The sequence below is a fragment of the Prionailurus viverrinus genome, chromosome B3 (genome assembly GCF_022837055.1).
Source record: "Prionailurus viverrinus isolate Anna chromosome B3, UM_Priviv_1.0, whole genome shotgun sequence".
Taxonomy (NCBI): domain Eukaryota; kingdom Metazoa; phylum Chordata; class Mammalia; order Carnivora; family Felidae; genus Prionailurus; species Prionailurus viverrinus.
The window spans coordinates 42,426,866-42,450,039 of NC_062566.1; the positions used below are offsets into that span (position 1 = coordinate 42,426,866).

At 49.4% G+C, this 23,174-nt stretch overlaps 1 protein-coding gene across 2 annotated transcripts in view; it reads right to left on the reverse strand.

Annotated features, from left to right (window-relative positions):
- Positions 1-3,309: 3,309 nt before the first annotated feature.
- CGNL1 (cingulin like 1) overlaps positions 3,310-23,174 on the reverse strand; it is a 201,394-nt gene continuing 181,529 nt past the window's right edge. For both annotated transcript variants that reach the window (XM_047863828.1, XM_047863827.1), the window contains exons 14-19: positions 21,095-21,184; positions 10,136-10,219; positions 9,349-9,473; positions 8,283-8,391; positions 7,811-7,974; positions 3,310-6,505 (exon numbers count right to left, since the gene is read on the reverse strand). In XM_047863828.1, coding sequence (XP_047719784.1) covers positions 6,373-6,505; positions 7,811-7,974; positions 8,283-8,391; positions 9,349-9,473; positions 10,136-10,219; positions 21,095-21,184 — 705 coding nt within the window. In that variant the 3' untranslated portion in view covers positions 3,310-6,372. The remainder of the gene's footprint in view (positions 6,506-7,810; positions 7,975-8,282; positions 8,392-9,348; positions 9,474-10,135; positions 10,220-21,094; positions 21,185-23,174) is intronic.

A 23,174-nucleotide genomic window follows, 5' to 3' on the forward strand; every position in this document is an offset into this window, starting at 1 on the left:
ACAGGGCTCCAAGTCCTGAAGTTGGCTCTGCTCAGACTTCCGCCTTCCCTAGACATGCTTTGGCCTCTGCTCACTTGCAGGGATCCAGGATCCAAAGCGCTTTCCCCCTGGGACCCACCCCTCCCAGCCTAGCAGAGACTATGCCATCACCTCCAGGAAGGCAGCCCACTGCTATGCAGCCCAGGGTTTTCAGATTCCAGCCCACCCACCTGATGTTCTTCAATGAGCTACTCTGAGGTGAGGGGTTTTATTAGTGACCTCAGTAGACAGTGTTCTGTTGAGAACAATCTGCTGATTTCAGGCTGCAAGTGTAGTTTTGAATGTAAGACTAATAGGAAAGGATAGTACACAATGGAGGTTATTGTTAAATACTGCTCTAGAAGGATCTCCCCAGAGAGCAATCTGGGGGCTGGGAAGATAAGTGTTCGCTGAGAACCACCCAAATTCCAGGACTTGCTGATGTTCCTGAAAGACCACCTTTCATGCAGTGAGAATGTGGAGAGGCCCAGTGACCACCTAGAGCAGCCATCCCACCCCAGACTGGGCCCGGAGAGGTCAGGTTAGCAAAGCACCAAGAGGCCACTGAGGGTAAAATAAGAGATCGGCAGCCCAACAGCAAGTGGCACCAGAGACAGGAAGTCAGATGAGCAGCTAAAAATCTGTGACTCACCTCATCCATGAGGTCTGTGGCTCCAAAGGACTGCCATGCCGAGAGTGGGGGCAGGCCACCAGTGGTTGAGCTGCCTAGAAACCAACAACTGAGGGAGTATCCGAAAAAGGAAAGATCCAGGGGCCTGAGGGGTCCCTAACACAGGATCACATGAAAGACCTCTGTCCCCTGGGGTGGTGAGTGTGGGTGAGGGGCAGCAGAGATTCCTGGGGGTAGAGTGGGAGCCCCAGAACGAGACCCAGACTCCACTCGTGGCACCTCCACCTCCACCCACATGCCCTTGGGAAGGCCAGCAACTAGACATGGGAAAAATACACAAATTTGCTATGTCATAAATGTATGAAAGACTGAATAATTATAATTTTCATTTAGCTTAATCATCACCATTTTATTATTATACTGTAAGCTCCTGAAGGTGCCTGACTGTGGCTTAAACCTTGTATTTGCTGCAGCACCTGACCCAGGGCGGCAGCTTCTGCTCACAGGCTGGCTACTGGCTCCACAGGTGAGCTATAGCCAAACATCTGAGGCTTCTCTGAGCCTCGGATTCCTTACCTAGTGAGGTTTCTGCCTTGCTCTTAAAATTGTTTAATTTTGCTTACCCAGGAAACCTCTGGAATCATGCTCCCCATCCCCAAGGAGTTGTTGACAATCTGTTGTAAAGGCAAGCCGGATTCTGCACAGTGGGAAACTTGCAAACTTCCCCCCGCAGGGTAGATATTATTGTTGAATGCCTTTGGGAACTGCACTGGCACATTTTTTCCAGCCCTGATAAGCCTGGCATGGGGTACACACTCAAATCTCACCCTGTGGAGGAAGACACGCGTTAATGCCCACAATGATTTTCAGTGCCGGGTATTCGACAGGTGTGAGAATGGGGTCAAGGCATTGCTGATCCCTCTGCAAAGCCTGGGACTTCTGCCTCAGGGCTATTTAGCCCCTAACAGGAACTTGCTGTCAAGTCACTTCCCCATCATGTGAAAATTTCAAATAGAAAACTTCTTGGCTTGGGGTGCCTGGGTGGCTCAGTCCATTAAGTGTCCGACTTCAGCTCAGGTCATGATCTCACAGTTTGTGAGTTCAAGCCCCACACTGGGTTCTGTGCTGACAGCCTGCTTCAGATCGTGTGTCTCCCTCTCTCTCTCTCTGTGCCCTTCCCCCACTCATGCTCTCTTGAAAATAAACAGAAATTTAAAAATATTTAAAAAAAAACTTTCTGGCTAATGACTGTCTACTAACAAAGACGGGATCACTGCTGCTATCAAGTTCAAAGAAGAAATGCCAAGAATGTGGAGGAGGGTGCCTCAGGCCTGGAAGGACTTTTCCCTTTGGCTCTGGGCTCACCTTGGGTCTCCTGTCCCCACCAAGAGACCCTGGCAGGGGGTCCAAGGAAAGAGCCTAAATCCAGTTTCAAAAGCAGGTAACACTAACAAGAGCACCTTTTACTACAAATGATAAATAGATACCTCAACAAACCTGACCTTAAGGAAAAACACAGGGGCACCTGAGTGGCTCAGTGGGTTAAGCATCTGACTCTTGATCTCAGCTCAGGTCTTGATCTCACGGGGGAATGAGTTCAAGCCCTGCGTTGGGCTCTGTGCTCAGCATGAAGCCTACTTTAAAAAAAAAAAAAGGCAAACAGAATTTATGCAAAGCCTTTGAGGACTAATTAAAATTAGAGAATCTCATTTAATATCTGAGATGCTCCATTCAGTCAGAATAGGAGGAGTCAGGGGCTGCAGAATAGCTGGATGGGCAGGATTATTTACACCGTTGGGGGAATCGACAGGGCAGTGGGCACAGCTCTGTACAGGCAACAGCACCCACCTGCAGTGAACCAAAGAATTCAGTAAAGAGCTGCACTGGAGAGCTGCACTGAGGTGGGGGAGGGGGGTAGGCAATGTTGCAGGAACCCACCAGGGCTGCCAAGGGACCCAGAGGAATAGCAATAGGAAACCAGGACCAGCTTTAGGACCAGAGGCACAAAGGGGAGGTATGGTCACCCAAGTCCTGTGGGTGCTGGAGTCACGAGTCTCCATAGGAGCCACAGCCCAAAATGTTACATGAAGCATGGAGTGACAACAGGGAAATACCCAACCCCCACCTGCTCCTATGGGCTGACCCCGAACAGGGTGGCCATAGGTCATGGAGGAGGCAGCCTTCAGGCAACAGGGCAGAGGATGTATGTGAGGACAAAGAATGAGCAACATAGGTCCCTTTCATGGAGAAGTAATTCTTTCCTGTAAAATGGGGACCCTGGTACCTGCAGTCAGCCTGTTGTCGATCAAGAGAGATCATGTGTAAACGCTGATTGTTGGAGAACCCATTTTAGTTTAGGTACAAGGAATAAACAGGGAGTATCTGTTTATTCTCAGTTACTAACACACTTCCCATTTTGCCTTGTTCTGCAAGTGGGCAGTTTGGATTTCTCAGCACATCACCAGCAGCAGGCATATTAATTCTCTCAGTGTTTATCACTGACCCACACCCACCCTTTTATTTCAGAAACAGGTCCCAGGCATGACAAGTTCCACCTCCTCGAGCAGTTTCCAGCCATTCACCTTGCTGTTTCTTGGTGGACAAAGAGCCAAGCTCTGGAGCAAACAAGGGAGTCAAAATAATGGGAGAGTCAAGATTCCTGCTGGGTGACACCATTTATTGAAAGGCAACCTTGCTTTATCCAGTTCACGCACATGGAGGTAGATGTGCCCGAACGTCTCTTCCCCATGACAAACCAAAGCAATCAGACATACCCAAAAGCCGTAGCCCAAGAGAATAAGCCTCTTGCCTTTGTCAAATGACACTCTGAAGCAGGAAAAAAAAATTATAAAGATATACCATGATTGCCTCCTCGGCATTGCATTTGGCCACGTATTTGTTTATTAAATAAAATATTTTTTTCTTTTTAAGCTAGCTAAAGAAAATATTCTTGAATAGGGTTAGTTCTTAAAGCAACAAACAGAAAAAAATGAGTATATAATAAAATCAAATGATAGCATGTCAGAGCTGGAAATGACCTTGCACCATGGTCCTCATTTATTCCAGGCAATCTCTGGAGCACAGGCCCCATCAAGGTCACCCCTGTCAAGGTCACCAGGGCAAGAAGAGCGAGGACTTGAAAACGCCTCTCAAGTCCCAGTCCAATGTTGTTCCCAGCCCGCTACACCACATGCTTCACTGCTAGAGCCATTCTTATGTAGGGTGATGTGTTTGTTAACATCTACAGCGGCCCATCTTTTCCAGTAAGGATTCAACCCTTTTGAATGGTGATCTCTGTTCTCTTTTCATGGGCACCTTTGCTTCTTGCAGCCAGACTCATGGCTACCACAAGGAACTGGCAAGAAAGAGAGACAGTGACTTTCTCACAAACCAAGATGGACACTCACCCCCAAAGTTCTTGCATCTCCGGCCTTTCTCATCTTCCACCTGCAGTTATGAGTGAGCTGAGGCATTTTTAGGCAGACTTCTTGGCAAATTCTAAGGATGGTGGAAGAAGCAGGGAAACCAAGAATATACTGAGGGTCGAAGCCAGTGAACCAGGCTTGTTGTGTCCCCAAGAGCACAGAGGAGCTCCAGGGCTAGGTAGGGAGGGGCTCAGCCTCTGTGTTCATTTATATGACTGTTGTCATCACCCTCTTTCCCCTAACTGCACTCCAGGAGGGGATTTTGGTCTGCTTTATTCGCTGCTGTATTCCCAGGGCCAAGGACTGTGCCTGACACATGATGGATGCCCAATAAATATTTGCTCAATGAATGAATAGCTAAAGGGAAGAATCTCTCCACACCTCAAATAAATAATTAGAGGCAAGAACCACTCCAAGCCACCAGAGGTGGAAGAGGGTTTGACTCAACTGGAGTGGGGGAGGGGGGAAATCCTGGGGTAGGGGACGGTGACACCTGCCCTTAAACCCAGCTGATTACTCTGAATCCTGTTCAGTGGGCTCTGTGACCTCAGGTAGGTAGCACACTGAAACACCCTGCTCCTCTTGGTAACTGTCATAGAGTTCTCTGGTCCACAGGCTTCCCATCAATTAGAATGCCTGGGGACACTGTCAAAGCAACTGAACACTATTCTCTCTGCCCCATTGTGTGTGTGTGTGTGTGTGTGTGTGTGTGTGTGTGCATACACACACATCTTACAGTGTTCTCTCCCTGGCGTGGCCCTCCTGAGCTGTTGGCTCTACACTCTGGCCCTCACCTATAGGGGCCCAACTGTGACTGGATTTGGCCTCTGGCCATTCCTGGGAACAATCAAAGTGGGAGGTGACACTAGAAAAGCCAGGAGGAAGTACTGGGATACTGCATGTTCCTGATTCCATGTTCCCTATAATGCTGTCCCAGCAACATGGTCTTGCCACAGACCTCATTGAATCCCAATTACAGTATGCCTGGTGCAGGCCAATGTCCCTCTGTCCCAGGAAGCTGGGAGGAGCCTTCCAATTTGTATAGAAACACCTCCTTTCATGTTTTCCCTTGCTTTTCTGACATAAACTCGAAATCCTACTCAATCTGCCCCTTGTCTACACATCCCCCCAGCTTTCAAGAACTTCCTTCTCTTCCTTCCTCCGCATACCCATACATGCCTGCTTATCTCCTCTCCTCCCCTTCCCCGTGACCTTACTGGACACCACCTTTTCTTCCTCACATGGTTGTCCAGGAGCCTTGTCCCCACACCGTCCTACTCCCCACTAAGCAACCCTAGGCAGAGGAGGCTACTTGGAGGCCTGATGTGGGCAGAGGGAGCAAAGAACCAATAAGAAATGACAGTAAGACCCCATCCCTCTAGAAACTACATCACTTGCCAAAAGCCTTACTTAAAAGTCTCCCTACCCCAACTGTGGTAAAGACATTGCAGTTGGTGACCAGGAATTGGTCTCAGCAGGGTTCAGAAATGACAACAAAATTCTAGATAAAATAAGTAAGCAGGGCCACAGATACAAGTGATCCTCAGACTTTCTCTCCCTCCATAAGTTATTTACTAGGACCACTTGAATTTCTCTTCTCAGAATTAATTGTCCCTTAACACCACGGCAATTCCTTCTTTCCAACTCTCATGTCCAAAGTAGTCTGTATTCTACCCTCTCTCTCATCTAGGTCTTAATAAAAATCTAATAGCTCTGTGTTTTAAAAAATAGTAAGCTAGAGGTGTGGAGTTTACAAACAAGCCACCCTACAAAGCCTCTGTAATATTCCACAGGGCAACAGAAGCAGTCCATGAGATTCTGGGTTAAAATATGTACAGTTTATACATCCTCTCTCTCCCCTGCACAATTGCTGTTAGATAATAACTAGCACTTTGGACCCTTTTCCTTGGTGGGGGAGGGAGGAGGGTCAGGAGCAGCACTGCAAACGGTGCCAGCAGATGGCGGTGCAGAACCCGGGCTTCCGCCTGCCAAATCATATTCTCCAAACCCTGCAATGAGTGGTGGCTCCTCTGCCTCGGGAGTCAACATTTAAGCTGCAGTAGCCACCTGCCTGAGCTGGGAGAGGCGTGCTACCCCTTAGAGACTCTGGGAGGACCGCGACGTGGAGGAATCAGCCTGTCCTATGACCAGGGGACGCCGGGTCTCTGTTCCGCGTGGGCGCTGCCGCTCCCGCTCCCAGCCGTGCGTGTGCAGCTAGCTGCAGGTCCCCGCTGCAGGAGGCTGGCTGAGGGTCTCCGCGAGGCATGACGGGCCACCTCCACAGCCCTGGAAGGGGACTCAGATCTGGCTGATGGCAGTGCTGTCTTTCGGAAAAGTGTAGCTCAGCGGCGCCTCGTGGAGGCTCCCCCCGTCCGTGCTGAGGTCATCATCGTCCGTGTCGTCCAGCACCTTGCTCGGCAGCTTCTTAAGTCTGCTGAAAGAAGAGGGGGCATGTTTCCAGGCCCTGGGCTGCGGTTCATCTCTGTTCAGGGGATGAAGGAAGGGTCTCGGGTTCCTGTCTGTCCACCCCACTGGCTGGCAGAGAAGCCCACGGGCTGGTGTGCACCTGACAGTTCCTTCAGCAGCAGGGAGCAAACTGCCCCAGGCTGGTGTTGATAGGAAGGGCTGGGCAGGACTGGGACAAGTTGGGTAGTACTGATTTTTCCTTTTGCCTCAAACTACGATATGTCTTGTCAGGGTGCTGTTGTTGATCCCCCCCCCCTTTTTTTTTTAATTTTTTAATGTTTGTTTGTTTGTTTATTTTGAGAGAGAGAGAGAGAGAGAGACAGAGCACAAGTGGGGGAGGGAGAGAGAGGGAGAGAGAGAGAGGGAGACACAGAATCCGAACGAGGCTCCAGGCTCCAGGCTCTGAGCTGTCAGCACAGAACCCGACACGGGGCTCGAACCCACGGACCGTGAGATCATGACATGAGTCGAAGTTGGAAGCTTAACTGACTGAGCCACTCAGATGCCCCCGTTGTTGATTCCATCTTAAATTTTGGTATCTTGTTTACCATGGGCTGTTGGCATTTATTTTTTATAATATTGCATTAATTATCTATCTTGATTACTGAGATTTTTGGTGCACCCTAATGCCAGCCCTGGGGCCAGGTTCTTGATAGAAAGGCCCTGTTTACAGGATTCTTAACGGGCTGGGGTCTTCTGTCCATTTACAAGAGAACCACCTATGCTGCCAGCATAGTCAGCCTCTGAGAAAGGCTTAGCTCTATGGATGAACATGAATCTAATCCACCCTGCACCCCAGTGACCCTGGGGCAGGTAAAGTGACCCCCACCCCCAGTCCCCTTATCACAGCAGGGGAGCTTTAGAAACAGCTCTCTCCTGAGATAGTCTAGTCTTCATGAGGATATGAACCCAAACCTTATCTTATTTCTCCCTACAAGCAGGAGTCTTAAGTGCTGGCCTAAGAGCTGCCTTCTCCATGGTGGTATGAGCTGGGCCTCCTGCTTTGAGCCTTGGTTACCCCTTATGGCTAAGAGGGATGAAGTTCCCAGCTGACATCAGGAGACTGGTTTGGGGATGACACATATGAGACCTGAATGAACAGATGGGGTGACCCAAGCGGATGCAGCCACTCTCTAGGATGGGATGACCCCTCAAGGCGACAACAAGGAACTGGCTTCAGACACCAGGAGTGAGAACGCCCTGAAAGCGCCAAGTTCTCTGCAAATGTCAGAGGAATCACGGTCCCCACGGGGCCACCACGCTCACCCACCTTAGGTCCTTCTTCATGGAATTGAGCTGTCCCTGCAGCTGCTCGTTGACATCCATCTGTTCCTCCAGCTCCCTCTGCAGCTTCTTTTTGGAACTTTCTAGTCTGTCAATTTCCTCCTCAGCCTCCTCCACCTGTCGCTTCATTGCTTTCAAGCGCAAACTCAGCTGCATTGGGAGAGAGGGCAGGTTGGGTGCTAGCTGGTAGCACAGTCCAGCCGGGAAAGAGAAGAGTCCAGCACAGACAGGCCAGCAATCCAGCCACCGTCTCCCCAAGAGACCGAGAGATGGCAAAGGGAGCAACCAGTCTCAGCTCAGGGGCTAGGGCTTACTGAACCCCCTACTGAAGGAGGCTACAAAGGCCACACTGTTCTACGAGGTGCCTGGGGTGAGGGGAAGAAGGGACTCAGCCTCCACAACTCCATCGCCCTCCTACCTGGGGTGTAAAATCCCATCTGGGAATGAGGGTCCCTCACCTGGTCCTTCTGATCAGTCAGGGACAGGTGCTCATCGTCCACCTGCATCACCAGCTCCTTCACCTTCCGCTCCAGCCGTCGGTTGCTGAGCTGGAGGCTGGCCCGCTCCCTGAAAAGGTGGGGGAGAGAGAATGAGACCCTCTCATCTCAGCCCCTCAGGAGGCCCAGGGCAGTCTGTGGAGGAGGGGAAGCTCCAGCCAGGCAGCCTGGTCAACGTGATGGTTAGGGTGGGAGAACACGACAGTATGGGATGAAGGGGCTGTTCCTGGACAGGTGAGGGAAAGGGTGCCCTACGAAGGGGAGTGACCCGCCTAAAACCACAGAGTCAGCAACAGGCAGAGCTGGGACTGGAGCTGCCCTGAGTTCTTCCAGTCCCAGACTCTACTTTTACAGCAGAGGGTCCCTGACTGCCAGGGTGTGAGCATCACGGGTCTCAGGCTGCTCCAGCCCAGCCCCAAAGTCCTACTGAAAAACAGATAGTGCACAGTGCCATATGCACATGCACCTCACCCCTTCCAGGAAGGTGAGGGGCCAAGAGTGAGAACAGAGGCCAGTAAAGCTCAACCCTGGTGCTGGCCCCCAGGCTGTGACCTTAGAGCTAGCTGCAGAGAATCTGCTGGAAATGAGCGTGGCCCTCTGATCCCAATGCCTTCCACCCACTGTGGGGGTCCTGCCAATCTCTGAGATGGCACTTGCCCTCTGCTCCAATACCTCTGGCCCCCCCGGGGCAGAGTCAACCTCCTGCCTCTAAACCAGCTCAACCTCAGTAGCTTATGAGGCAGCGTGGTCTGCTAAGGGGTGGGGAGAGGGGCAGCCGCATGGTGGGGAAGCCGGGGACTCAGGAGTAGGCTTCCTGTGCTGTCGTCCTGCTGATGTATATTCAGCCTGGTTACCTTCCTCAAGCACTCACTGGGATGGGTCTCGGTTTTCTCATCCACTGTACCTGCTCTACCCTCCTCACGTGAAGGCTCATGAGGACAAGAGACACAAATGGGAAAGCACTCTGCAGTGTGACCACCACTACGTGCCAGGCCTCTGCACCGTAGCTGGTCCTGGTGGGGCTCACCTCTCCTCGCTCTCCAGACGGTCCTCCAGCTCAGCGATCCTGGCCTCCATCTGTACCACCAGCCCCTCTTTGCTGGACCTGTAGGAACCTTCCAGGTGGATAATCCGGCTCTTTAAGTCCTTGTTCTAGAATCAGACGGGGGTGCTGTGAGGGGTGTGTGTCTGCCGCACTCTCTTTGCAGGTTTATGGGGTAGAGCCAGCATTTGGTGGGCAACTGTGATAAGGCTGCCTTCCGTGACAGGGTGCATGGCCCCAGGGGACCTAGGGAAGCCAGCAATGTCTCCAGGGAAACAAGAGCACTCAGCTCCTGGCAGGCCAAGAGAAGAGGTTCTACCACGTGCCCTTAGGAGCCCAAGTGAAATCTTTGGCCGTCCTAGGACTCCTAGATGTCAGGCAAGAGGCGTGGCCTTCTCTTCTGTCAAACCTATCGGGGGTGGAGGAGGCAGGAAAAATAGGCTCCTCCGCCAATAACATACATAGTATTCAGTGAAGAATTTACGTCAATGGCATGTAAGAGAAATGATTCAAGTAAGCTTTGAGCAACTCACGGCTTTTTCATTTCTTTTGCGTTAAAATTCAGCCCTCTTAGGATCCAGAAGACACCACCTGCAATTTCTCCTCCCCAAGCTGCTCAACCTCCAAGCAGATTTAATATCATTGGAAAAAAGACCTTGGGAACACCTCCACCTCTCGGGCGGGTTATGTCCCAGAGTTCTTTGGATGCCATGCAAAGACGACCCTGTTTGGGGGGGGGGGGGGGGGTGGTCTAGTCCAAAGCCAGCCTCACCTGTCTCTCCAGGGAAATCTTGTCACACTCTAAGTCCTGCTTGACAGCTCTCTCCTGGAGTAGCTCGCCCCTCATCTGCTCCATCTGCACCAAGCAGAACAAAGCCAGCAGTGAGACAGGCTGTCTCTAGATCCTTCAGGCTCAAATGGTTCCCGGGTACCAAATTCTAACTGCCAAGCCAGCTCCTCTTCATCAGGCCATCTCCTCTTGGGGGCAGGAGCTGTTTCACAGATACTCTTGGTTTCGTGATGATTGCAAAGATAATGACACAAAAGGCAGTAATGGTCACAGCAAACCCTGCTGCTATGGACTGAATTATGTCCCCCCCCCCCCCAAAAGATACAGACTCCTTGTATCTAAGATATGACCTTATTTGGAAATAGGGTTTCTACAGAGGTAACCAAGCTCAAATGAGGTCATTAGGGTGGGCCCTAATCCACATGACTAGTGGCCTTATAAAAAGGGGAACTCTGGAGAAGGGACAGATATGCAGCCGGAAAAGATGGCCATGTGAAAAGAGACACAGGGAGAGTGCCACGTGGAGAGAGAGAATTGGAGGGAGACATCTATCATCAAGGAATGCCTAAGGGCCAGAAAACTGCCAGAAGCTAGGAAGAAGCAATGGAGCGTCTCTACAGGCCCAAGGGGAGTATGGTTCTGCTGACACTTTGATTTCAGACTTTTGGGCTCCAGGACTGTGAAATAGCACATCTGTGTTGTTCTAGGCCACCCCATTGGGGGCATTCTGTTACAGCAGCGCTAGAAAACTGGTACACCTGCTTAGCACTCCACAGGCACTAGCCTGTTACGTCCCCACAACACTCCCAGGAAGTAGGCAGTACTATCTCTGCTCGGGGCACCGGGGCTTAGAGAAGCTCATGAATTTGTCTGGAGACCGACCACTCCAGCTAGTTCGCCCAGGACCGAGGATGTTCTCAGGACACAGGACTTACGATGCTAAAACCGAGTCCAGGCAAAGCGGGATGAGTCAGTGATCCAACCTGACCAAGATCTACAGAACTAGTAACGGGGGGCAGTAGTATCCATATGAGTTCCTGACTGCTGCATTACAAGTTCAAAGTTCAGAAAAGGCTTCTACTACAGTTAGCATACCTCAGAGGCTGCTAGATTTCTCCGTTCGTGTGCCACAAACAAAAGTCAGCAAGAATACTGGGCAGCTCCAGGTGACCTGGCAAAGCCTAAATGCTACCGAGGATTTCTTCTGTATTAAGAGAAAATGAGGCTAGCTGAGCAGCACCCAGAAAGAAGTCCTATCGCCTGCCTCTGTTTCCCATTCCCAGCGGGCTTTAGGCAGCAGTGAAACAAGCACCAGAGGCAGAGGCCCCACACCCTGTTCCCAGGACTGTCCAGCAGAGGGCAGCCTGAAGAGGCCAGGAGAACTGACCGGGGAAATAAAACCCACCCCCTCCCCTATAAGGTGGGGGTTCAGCCTGGGTAAGAGGTGTACACACGGGAGTGCCTGGATACTTGGGGAGCATCTCTAACAATCTCACCAGCCTGGCCTCCACTGGGATTTTCATCACCTGCACAAGCACCTGAGGAAAAGAAAAGCTCACCCCTCCCCCCCCCATCTGCCTGGAAAGCAAGACCCGGGGGTCCCGGGAATAACAGGAGACACGACCCTGTTGGGCCACACTTGCATCTCCTCCCTTCTCCCACAGTCCCTGCACTGTGCGTATGGTATGTCTGGCCTGGAGTGGGTGACAGGGAGTGCCAAGGAATAAGGCAGGCGATAGGCAGGGCCTGGACACGGAGGAGGCTGGGACTCTGCCCACAGATGAGGGGGTATCCGTGCAGTCAAAACAAAAAACATTCACATTTTTGCATTTCTGACTGGCAGGCTTCTAAGTCAGCAGGGTTCAGAATTTTACAACAGGAGACATTGATGCCCAGGGCAGTTATACATGTGACCGGAGATAGCAGCACTAGAACCCAGATCAAACCTACTCACAGCCCACGACTCCACCTGCCCTGGCTCTCTGGACCAACATGCCGAAAAGGCTTCAAATGGATCTAGGGTTCGCATACAGCTGTCTTGTAAAACCCAAGGGTAGAAGGCAGTCTCCTTAGGTCATCCTTGCATGCAGTAGGGGGAAAATGCCAGCAATGCAAAGGGTCAGCAGGCAGAGCGTGGAGAATTCTGCCTCGTGACCTGGCTCCCTCCCTGCATGGCCCCAGAGCCCTTGAGAATCACATGCTATAAAGGTGCCGGAATATTCCCGTAACTGCCACAAGAGCACAAAGTCCACAGCTAATGAATGCGGACTCACAGCCCACTCGGAGCGGGGCCTTTGCACACACCACACCACGCACGGAGGGTGTCAGCACGGCCGGGCCACGGGACTGCAACGTGCCTCCCGGGAGGAAGTGTCGCGTTCACGCCCCTGGGCAGAGGCCAGGACTCCACTGAGAACGCGGTTAAACTGTCACTGTGATGGGAAGTAATTACACAGACGAGCAGTGGCCGCCTGGCTCTTCTTCTGGCTCCGGGTTCACTTGTGTGTGACCTGAGGCGCCTCACCTTTGGGAGGCAGACTCGTCTCTACAACAAGGCACTCGAACAAAACAGCCTGTGAAGGCCCTTCGAGGTGGCCCAAAGCAATGTACAGTGAAAGCACATTTTGGTGGCTCTGCCACCCTCTGGGGTGCTGTGTGGCTCTCCTGAGGAAGCCAGAGGCCCCTGCCCCCATCCCTGCCAAAGAGGAGTCACCCCATCTCTCTGGACTCTGAGGAGTGTCCCCAGAAAAGGCTTTGCCCTGTCAGGTGCCAGTGAGCATGTGTCTGTGAACACACCAGCTTGCCTGCTGGGGGACAGCGGGTCTTAGGATGATGGGATGGGTCAGGATACACTACACAATCAGCCCCAGGACGCTTAAGACCAACGCAGGACGTGCCCTCAGTATAGCCGTGCGGGGGACAAAGGAACCAGTCCTGTATATGCAGCACATGGCAGAAGTCACAGCCCAAGCTCACAGGACCGGGGAAAGAGACCCTCAGTGGCAACCTACCTGAGAGGTCTGAGGGGAGCAGGAGAGGGAATAGAGCTTGCCAAATCAGGGCCACTGGTGAGTCAGAGTGGCAGGTGGGAAACAGGACGGGCTGCTGGAGGAATTGGACATGCAGGGACAGGGGACAAGCAGGTTAAGAGATGGGGGACAGGGAGCAGTCACATAGGGCCCATCAGAACAGGTGACAGGAGCAAGCATGGAGACTGCACTCACTAAAGGAAATCTTGAGCATCTTTACAGTGCTGTCTCATTTTGTCCTCACCCCTCTGGAGGAGGTAGGTCCTGTTAATAGCCCCATCGGCCCCTGGAGCCCAGGAGAGGCTGTGGACACAGGCACGGAGACCGGGTGACACCAGCTGAAGCCGTGGGACTGATGAGAACCCCAAGGTGAACTGTATGATGAGGACCCAGAAATGTGCCCTGGGGAGCATGCTCCCCCAACTCCATTAGGGGAGGCCGGGAGGAAACCAGGGCACAGCCCTGTCCCCAAAGCCAAGAAGGCTGAGGATTGAGGAAGGTCAGGCATAAGGAAGCCCAGGAAAGAGCACCTGAGCAGGACAAGAAGTCCACTCTGGAAGGCTCAGCAGAGGGGGGACCCAACCACAAAAACTGGGAAGGGAAGGTGCCGGGCATGAAGAGGTGGGTCAATACCTCTCCTTGAACTCCAGCGGTGACAAGAGTCACCTACAACTGGAGGGCTGGGGACATGAGGTTCCCCAAAGAGGACTGCCACAGAGGGGCCCCAAACCTATCAGCAGGCAAGGGTGAGAATCACGGAGGAGAGGAAAATTCTAGATGCTGGACAGTAACGAGAAGGGAGCTGGACAGGGAGACTGACCGTGTACGGGGAGGGACAGGATGCAGGCCTGGTGCCGGGGGAAGCATGGAGTAGGAGAGACCGTTCTCTGAGCTTCTGAGAGAGCATAATGCAGGACTTAGGGGAGGCAGGTGCCTGTAGCTCAGAGGCATGGAAGGGAGGAAGAGAGTGAGGGAGGGGAGGAATGGAAACTTATTTTCCCAAAGTGTGGGTTAAGGAAGAACTGCAGGTTAACAGTTGCTGTCAGATGTAAGGCCAAAAAGTACCAAAAGACAGTAATAGGCCAGCAGAGCAGAGGCAGAGGTCTCACTGCAGCTGTTTACAGCAACTGCTTTTAGGGGAAAGGTGGTGACTGCTACAGCTGTGCTCCAGGCCTGAGGACCGAGCAGGGACATACCAAGAAGCAAAAGCCCCCGGTGATAGGCGTGGTGGGGCAGCTGCAAGTGTCCTGGGCACGTGTGGGCCCTTCAATCCTCCTAGCACTCTGTGAGGCAGATGTTATCACCCCATTTTCCAGGTGGGAGGCTCAGGAACTTCGGAAGCAGTTTTGGGATTCTCACCCAGGCTTTCTGGCTAAAAATCATTCACTCCTTTTCTCCCTCTTAGCACATGTGGGAAAACCCCGGTCTCTCAATGAAGGGCAAATCCCACAAGGAGAGAGCATTCTGGCAGGAACTTCCACAGAGGAGTGAGGCAGACAGTGCCAGGGAGGGACTCGAGGACCACCAAGGGGCCATGCAGTGCTGAACCCAGACCAGGAGTTCAAGACAAACGTGCAACTTAAAGACGCAGCCGGTGCCCAAAGCCTTGTTCCCTCAGTGCCCCTTATTGGAAAATCTGGGTCCTACCAGGACACGGGCCTCCCAGTGCAAACGAACACTCAGAGGGTCAGCATGCCAGAGGCCTCCACAGGTTCAAGACCTCCCTAGAGAGCCCAGGGCAAAGGGTGAAACTCCAAAACAAGCAAACACACAAAAAAACCAAAAAACAAAAACAAAACAGTAATTATTTATACTTCACATCCCCTCAAACGATGACTATTAAAATGCAAAATATTTGCACTTAACAAAATGCACTATTAAATGCAAAATAAATCAGAGCAAAGAACAGGAAGGAACAAATGTGCAACCATAAAACCTAACAGTTAATGTGACTGGGCCGTCAATTTTTCTCGAGTCTTTTGCAATCCAAGGCTTTTAGCAGGCAGGACAAGTTTCCTTCGGTTCTTCAGAAAGAACAACCTGACAGAAAATTCCAAAATAAATCCACTGTGTGGAGCATTATACAAGGAATACCACTGAAGTGACGGATGCCACTCCCGAGGCTGGGTTTTAGCTCTACTCAATACAGTGATCTCTAGGATGGGCCCAATGACTTGAGAAGATTCTAGATCAGATCCTTCTTCCTCTCACCCGCACTGGCAGGAAAGGAAAGGAAAGGAAAGAAAAGGGGAAGGGGAAGGGGAGAAAAGAAAAAAGAAAAGAGGGAAGAAAAGAAAAGAAAAGAAAAGAAAAGAAAAGAAAAGAAAGGAGAAAAGCCTCTGGCTTGGCCAGCTTCCTCCTTTGGACTAGAGAAGTAAATCTGAGTCTGGAAAAATACTTCTTTATAGAAGTTTAGTGCTTCATATGCTGTTTACCCTTCAACTATATTAAATAGACCAAATAAAAACTTCCAATCAAATTAGAAACAGAACAGGAGCTGAAAGCAACAGTTTATCACAGCTGGACTGAAGGAATGCTAAACCTAGAACATTCCAATCGGAAATAACAGTATCAGACTCCAGTGGGGTTTATGTCAGAGGCACCCATGACCTGAGCCAGCGCTCAGGATTAAAAGCAGCTGCTCTGGGTTAACAAGAAGCCAAAGATATTTATGACTGCTAATAACAATATTTCATCCCATCACCTATGTTTACCACTGGGCTGTAAAGGGCCTTGTGACCTACACTCCTGGCTGGTGTTAAAAATACCAGGAAGATCCTCAATCATAAGAGAGGAAAATCATTATTAACCAACTATACACATTGGGTTTGGAGCAGCCCATACAGCAGCAAGCAGTTCTGAGAGTAGTATTGTTTTAATCACAAGGAAAAAAAAAAAAAACCCATTTTGATCCTTCTGTCACTGACTACAAAGGAGTACCATATCCTAGAGGATGCATCATCCTGGTGCAGACTGAGCAGCAGACTGGCGCCCACCAACTGGGAATGACTGCACAGGCCTGCAACCTTATCCACTGGGACTTATCCTATAGTTGCCAAGGCAATAGCAAAGCCTCACTCAGTCCCTAGAAAAAAAATAAAGCCACCCAAAGCTCTCCAGTTGGTATTTTTCCTCTTGTCTGACAGCTGCCCATGTCAGATGAATCACCTTTCCACTAGGCTGGGTTACCTTGGCCTCTGCGGACAAGAAAATGCCTCTCCATTTAGGCCCAGCCCTACTGTTAACTGTTGGTACTCAATCACCAGCAATGACACAGCAATGCCCAGTGAGCTAGAACATCAGCCTGACACATTTAAAACCAATGCTGGGCCTCTTTCACTATGTAAATTCTGGACTCACAGGACAATCAAGAGAAGATCAGGTGAACATAAACCCTCATCCGTATTAAGAGATACCATGGCTTCATCTTTCACTTGGGAATAGAGGCCCTAAATGTATTTGGGGGAGGGGGCAGGTCTTTACCAGTCTTAGTCTAATGCTGGGATGATGGGAACAGGTGGGAAGCAATGGCTTTGGAGCCAAATCCTAGGTTCCCCTCTTACAAGCTTCGTGATCCTGGGTGGCCACTTACTCACAAGGCCTGGAAACAGCGACAAAGCATGCACAGCACAGGGCACAGCACCCAGCACTTAGGGAATCCTCACTAAAGACAGCTATTGTAAATGGTTTTGGAGGAAAGAGAGCAAAAAGGATTTCTCTGGATTTAAACAGACCAAACCCAGTAAAATATCCACTATTTAAATGAATTTTCCTTCAATTTACAAGTTAGAAACCTTCCTGCATATGGTGAACCCGTATTTGGTTTCAAAAACAGAAACCTCTGTTTTATAGAATAAGCTGTCACTTTATCAGCTCTAAATTCATCCCTCTCCTTCCTGTTAGCCACATATGAAAACAAAACCCAAGCATCCAAAAATTTGAAAAAACTTTTCTATTAGGATTCCCTGAATCCATCAGTCTGAAAAATAACATCCTGAGCATGTATGGAAAAGGCGTTATTAGAGTTCATAAATAACGTGTCCAGCACTTGTTGAGTGTCAAATGTATGCATAAGAGGAGGGGGGGAAAAACACGTAAAGGATAGAATGTTTAATCTCAAAACTGCCTTTCCTATTTTCTGTCCCTGGAAAAAGCCCAGTTGAGCTTCCTCCTGGTCTCCCGTTCACCTGTCCCAACCCAATCACATTAACCTTCTAGAATACTATGTAAGCTTCTCTGTCTGCTCCACAACCTTCGATGGCTCCCCACTGCCTTCAGGATAGGGTCCATTCAATACCCTCAACCTGCCTCTCCAAATTTATCTCCTATTATTTCCTTATGGAAACCAGAAACCTAATCAAGCCGTAGCAGTCCATTCATTGCTCCTTGAAACACTGCAAATATCCTACTTCCCAATCTTTGTTCACACCATCCATTCTATCTAGGATTCCCTTCCCACTCCTTGGTTTGTCTAAATCTTACCCTTTCTTCAAAACTAGCCCCATGGTCTTCCCTGCTATGATGGCCTTCCTCTAATAACTCCCATGGTCCCCCTGCTATGATGGTCTTTCCCTCATTACCTGCCTACATCTCACACTTGGCATTGAGTATCTGCACTTTGTCTTGTTAGTTACCATTTCTGGGGGCATGGTCCACCTCTTCAAACACAGCACTCAAGGACAGGAACCACTTTTGATCATTTTGCACCGTTACCACTACATGCTACTTATGCAGACAGCAGGTATCCGTCACACCTTACGGGCACTGGTAGATAGAACACTGGGGAGTCAGGAGATCTAAGGCAACTAACAACTAACTGGCTGTGTGAATTGGCAAGATCGTGGGTGGCCCTAGGCCTCAGATCTCTTGTGCACTGCACGAGAAGTCTGGGGAGAGGAACTTGGAACTCCTTGCCAGATCTAAGATTCTCTGAAATGGGTTGGCCATTTACTGATACTTCCGGACAACTTTTTTTCCCTGAGCTTTTCCACAAAAGCCTTCCCACAAAGACTAGGGGAAAAACGAGAGATGTTTGGGGGGAAGCGAAATTCAGAAAGGGAGCTTGTAAGAATGCAGGATTTAAGTAAGAGCTGTAACCTTTTCCTTTTCAATTTAAAGAGAGCAAGACCCAAAAAGTATAAATTCCCCAAGTCTTCTCTTGTCAGAGCCTGATAGCAGTTTTGCTGAGCGTCCAGGGCTAACGTTATAAATCAGCTTGGAGATATGAGACAAGCACCATTTCCTGTTCTTTAGGAGATGTCCCTGTTAAGGAGGTGTCATAGGTTTGAGGGGGCAGAGAAGAAGGCATCTTAGTTTTGGAAGTTTCCCCTTTCTCTGATTCTGGCAGGAAGGCAGCAGGCACATGGCCCTAGACGTTATTAAAGTAAGTAGATTGAAATCAGGATCCAACCATCTATACCCTTCCTTGGAGCCTTTAGGAGAGGGGGAAAAAAAAAGGCTCAGATTAACCTTGACATTGACTGAGAATTAAATGTTTTCCAGTGAGGCAGGTATTTGGTCAACCATTTCTCTGCACTATGCTTCCTCACGAATCCAGAGGCAGCAAAGGCCAGATGAGGGGCCCTGGGCACTGGATCAGGAGACAACACTTCAAGTCAGGAGTTTTGTTTTGTTTTGCTGTTGTTTTTTAGCAATTCCTACATGAATTTGAACATGATGCTCCACTCTTCCGCTTAAAACAGATACCAGGCTTCACCTTTCCCTCCCTACCTCAGAGAGGGCAGGGCGCAGAAAGGAAACAGAAGAGGAAAACAGAATGAACAGGACAAAGACGCTGGAGACTGCGGAACCCTCTCTTCGGACTTGCAGCTCAGACACAGGGAAGGATGGGGAATTAAAGAGTGTCTCAGACAGTTGGTTATATGCAGCCAGTCATGGCACCTCAATGTTAGAATTTGGAGAAGCCTCCAGAAATCTCCTGAACAAACAGCCTCACTTTCATAGACTTTAGAGACTGCGCTCAGAGAGGCTAGGACTTTCCTGGAGCTCCCTGGGGCTGTTGCAGGAGTCAGGCCCTGGACTCAAAGTCTGGTGCTCTTTCCAGCAGTTCTATGCCTCCCGTGCTCAGGTGAGAGAAGGAAGAAGGGGCCAAAAGAAACTGATTTAAACGATTGGTGTTCTTAGTTTTAGGCCATCAGCTGAGCAGAGGGAGGCAACCACTTTCTGTGTCACTGGGTCTGTGTTTTGGTTTTGGTGTAAAACATGGGGTATGGAAGTCTGTTTTCCCTGCCTGGTTAGGGACTGGATGACAGACGTTCCCCCCATTCCCTGCATACATCATGAGAAGCATTAGCAAAACAAATTCATGGCCACTTCTGTTATCACGAATGCTCAGCAGATCCTGAAATGCCCTGTGGCAATGTGGCTGCTCAGCCAAGCTGGCAGGAACATGTCACCAAGCAGCTTTTATACCAGTGTAGGAACTTAACAAAATGCAGACTTTAGCAAGAACCCGTGAGGGCTCAAGTGTCAAGGCTGGGCTCCCCATCTGGACTTCAGATTTTCACGAGAGTCTTCTCTGAGCTTCTGCAGCTCCGGCTGGTTGGGCTGCCAGCCCCCTAAGCAGGATGCTACCAGCACAGCACAGAACACGCAGGCAGAACTGAATCTGAGCTCAGTGGGAAGGGAGGACGGAGCCTCGGATTGCAAGTTCTTCACTCTCAGAAGCAAAACAGCAGGACTGTTGTGCTTGTTTGCAAAGAGCCTGTCAGTAGGGAAACAGTGGCAAATGGAGAAGAAGCCAGTGATTCCCCTCTGACTCTGAAGAGGAGCTACCAGCTTGGAATGGCACTGTCCCCAATCACTGGCACCTCCAGTTTTTGGGCATCCTGAGGCGGGGCAAAGGTGGCGCATGTGGATAAGTAGAAGACTGAGTGACCTGAGGAAAGTGCTGCTTTGGATGAAGATTTTGCCCAAATCAACTTGCCTTTCTCAGATTTTTCATTTTAATCCTTTATACAGATATTTCTCTCAATTATACGCAGCATCATCCAAGGCTTTTAGGTTTGGTTTGCATTGTTTAATTAAGAAGGTGCCCAAAGCAAGTCAAGTGGCAAAGAGCTTTCCAAATGTCTATGTACAGCTTCTCCAGGACCATGTTCAGCCCAGCATACAACTGAGTTGTCACTGAGAGTACATCCCTTCAGAGGTTTCTACAGGCAGCCACATGTATCATTTGTAAATGAAAGGCTGAGATTAGAGAATACAGGTTCTCTTCAAAACTGCCACTGCGTATTTTGAATCCTGTCCCATAATGGTTCCACGTGTGATCACTCTAAACTTTTTTTTAATTAAAAAATGGGAAAAAAATTCAGAACCCTTGGGATTACATGGAGTGTAGTTTGGGAAATGAGTTCTATTATCTACGGTGTGAGGACAGAGAGAACTGCCCCTGCTATCTCCAGGTGCTGCTGTACGGATAGATCAAAGATAAGGGGAATTCCTTCCCTTTGAAAACTGCAAAAAGCATTCACTTCGAAGGGACTGTTATTGGATGGTGAATGCTTCCTAGGTGTGTCTATTGCTTCTCAAAGGAAAAGTCTGCACCACATCATTCACTTTCCATGGCACTAACACAGTGTCAGCCACAAAATTTCACGCAATTGTTTGTTGAACTAATGATTCTTAGAGCCTCTGCTCTAAAAGCACTTTGGCCATCATGGCCAGTAGATTGTCACCCATAACCACTCTGGAAACTTCCACCTTGCGTGCTTTAAGTTATACGTTATATCTTCGTCTTGGTGGCTTATTATGGGGAAGACTACTCAGTCCTCCGTCGTTTCCAAAGGGCAAGAACTTTTCTTCCCTCCTCTGGCCAAATCCGTGGATTTAACTTCTCACATTTCCTTTTTCACGAAGGACAATCCATTCATCATTCAACTACACACAGTACCTGTTCCCTGCTCCGAGTGATCCTCTCAGACAGCAAATCCGAATTATTTCTTTCTTCTTCCAGTTCCATCTCCAGCTGAGACACCTTGTCCTAGGAAAGAAGGAAGACACAAACACGCCCAATGGAACTTGCACTGACCCGGGTTAAGGGCAAGTACTGCTCTGTGGAAAGAAAACCTCAAGGGAAGATCAAAGCAGGGGATCCTTAGCGTTTGGGGAAAGGACGTGTCTATTTCCCACAATGCCCAAAAAACTGTGTTTTATTGCTTTCATAAGGTAAAATGTAATTGTGCATTTCTAAAATACATATTACCCCAAACCCTAACATAAGCACTAGGGATATTTTAACATGTTTCCTTCATGTCTTTTTCCCCCCTCATGAATCAAAGATCTACCTAAGGCTAAGGTCTCCAAGTTACCTGTTAAAAGGGAATGTGTGTGCTCAGCTATCATCCAAGACATACTTCTCTAAATATTCCAAGCTCTGGACAATGCTTTTCTCTCTTTGCTGCTCAGGGTTTCCTAAACCTTGCAGGAGTAAAGTCTACGACATACTTTTGCACCTGCCTCTCTGTTCTAGGGAACCTCATGCACTTTGCACTGTGGAGTCCCAAATCTGCACCAGACTAACACAGAGACAGTGGTGGTCCAGTCTGTTAAACCAGTCATTACAGAAGAACTGTCATCTCTTTCTTCCTCTCTGGGCCTTCATTTAACACCACAGAGTGCTAAGAGAAAAGCATTTCGAAGTAGCTGTGTGTACGAAAAAAGAGGCTTCTAACACAAACCACTCTGCTTGTGGGGTTTGCGCACATGTTTCTCCTGTCACTAGCCAATTTGTCATATGTCTGGGTTAACTCAGAGCCACGCACGCTAAAAAGCAATTAGCATGGTGAGTTTTTAAACACGAGTCTGTAGCATCTGTACGTAAACACTGTCTCTGCAATTGTCAAAGTTGGCTGACAAGCTATGGACGCCTCTGTAAATGCCAAAAATAAGACTCACAGAACTCATGCGAATGAGTAAATGTCTGTGAATGCCTTCCCTGTTGGTGAACAAAGTCTTTCGGGAACCTAGAAAGCTCCCTCCCCGGAGGCTGAGAGTCCCAAAGTCCAACCTGGAAGGGAGAGCTGGGTTCCACACCAAGCCCCGTGTTTGTTCAGTGGTTCCTGACTCCTCCAGGGACAGTTCTGCCTTTGTCAGAAATCACCAAGGGTCCACAAGCGCTGTGTTTACATAAAACAGCCTCTGAGTTTCTGAGTCTAAAGAAAACGCCCAATTGTTGAGAAAGCCCTGGAATCCCGAGAATTAACTTGCTAAATGCATCGAAGGAACAGGAAAGATATTAGTCCCAGCAAGACAGTCCTGCCAGCCGCCTATCAGGGGAGGAGACATGCCTCCCATGTGCGTCACAGAGGTAGGCCCTTGAGAGCTACTAGTCCTGTAACTAATGGAGAAATAACTAAACCACTGCACAGGGGAGAGTGAGGCCCAGCTATGTCACTGCCTCTAGACCTGGAGTTGGCAAAAGGTTTTAGTCAGAACAATCTAGAAGATGACACCCCAATGTTTAGCTAAAAGCACCTCCTCACACGGTTCTCTTCCTGCCTAAAATCTGTACAATTCAAAACCCACCAGGAGCATTCAGGGGGCCACTACACCAAAGGTTCTTACACCACTGCCTGATGAGGCTTTAGCCTGCTTTTAACCAGATTGTTTAGGTCCTTGAAAAATCACTTCCTAGTTAACCAGGTTGACCTTAGCTTTCCTTAAAATGAGCCCCTCTAATGAGATCAGAACGAGGACAACAGCAAAATACACAGCAATCCTACAAAAGAACAACAGAACTGTAACCAGGTTATTCCAGCCTCTAACAAGGGCCCATCTAATAAAATCTTTAATGGTTGAAACATCACTCCCTAGATAAAAATCACTACTAAGTCTCTTGGAGGTTTTAAAAGTTATTTCTCTTTATTTGCAAAATCAAATAAAAAATTCCATGGGTTTTAAATTCAAACTATCTCTCTCTGTCCTTAAGCACTTTTATCAAAACCTTGACAATTTTAACTTCTCCCCTTGGT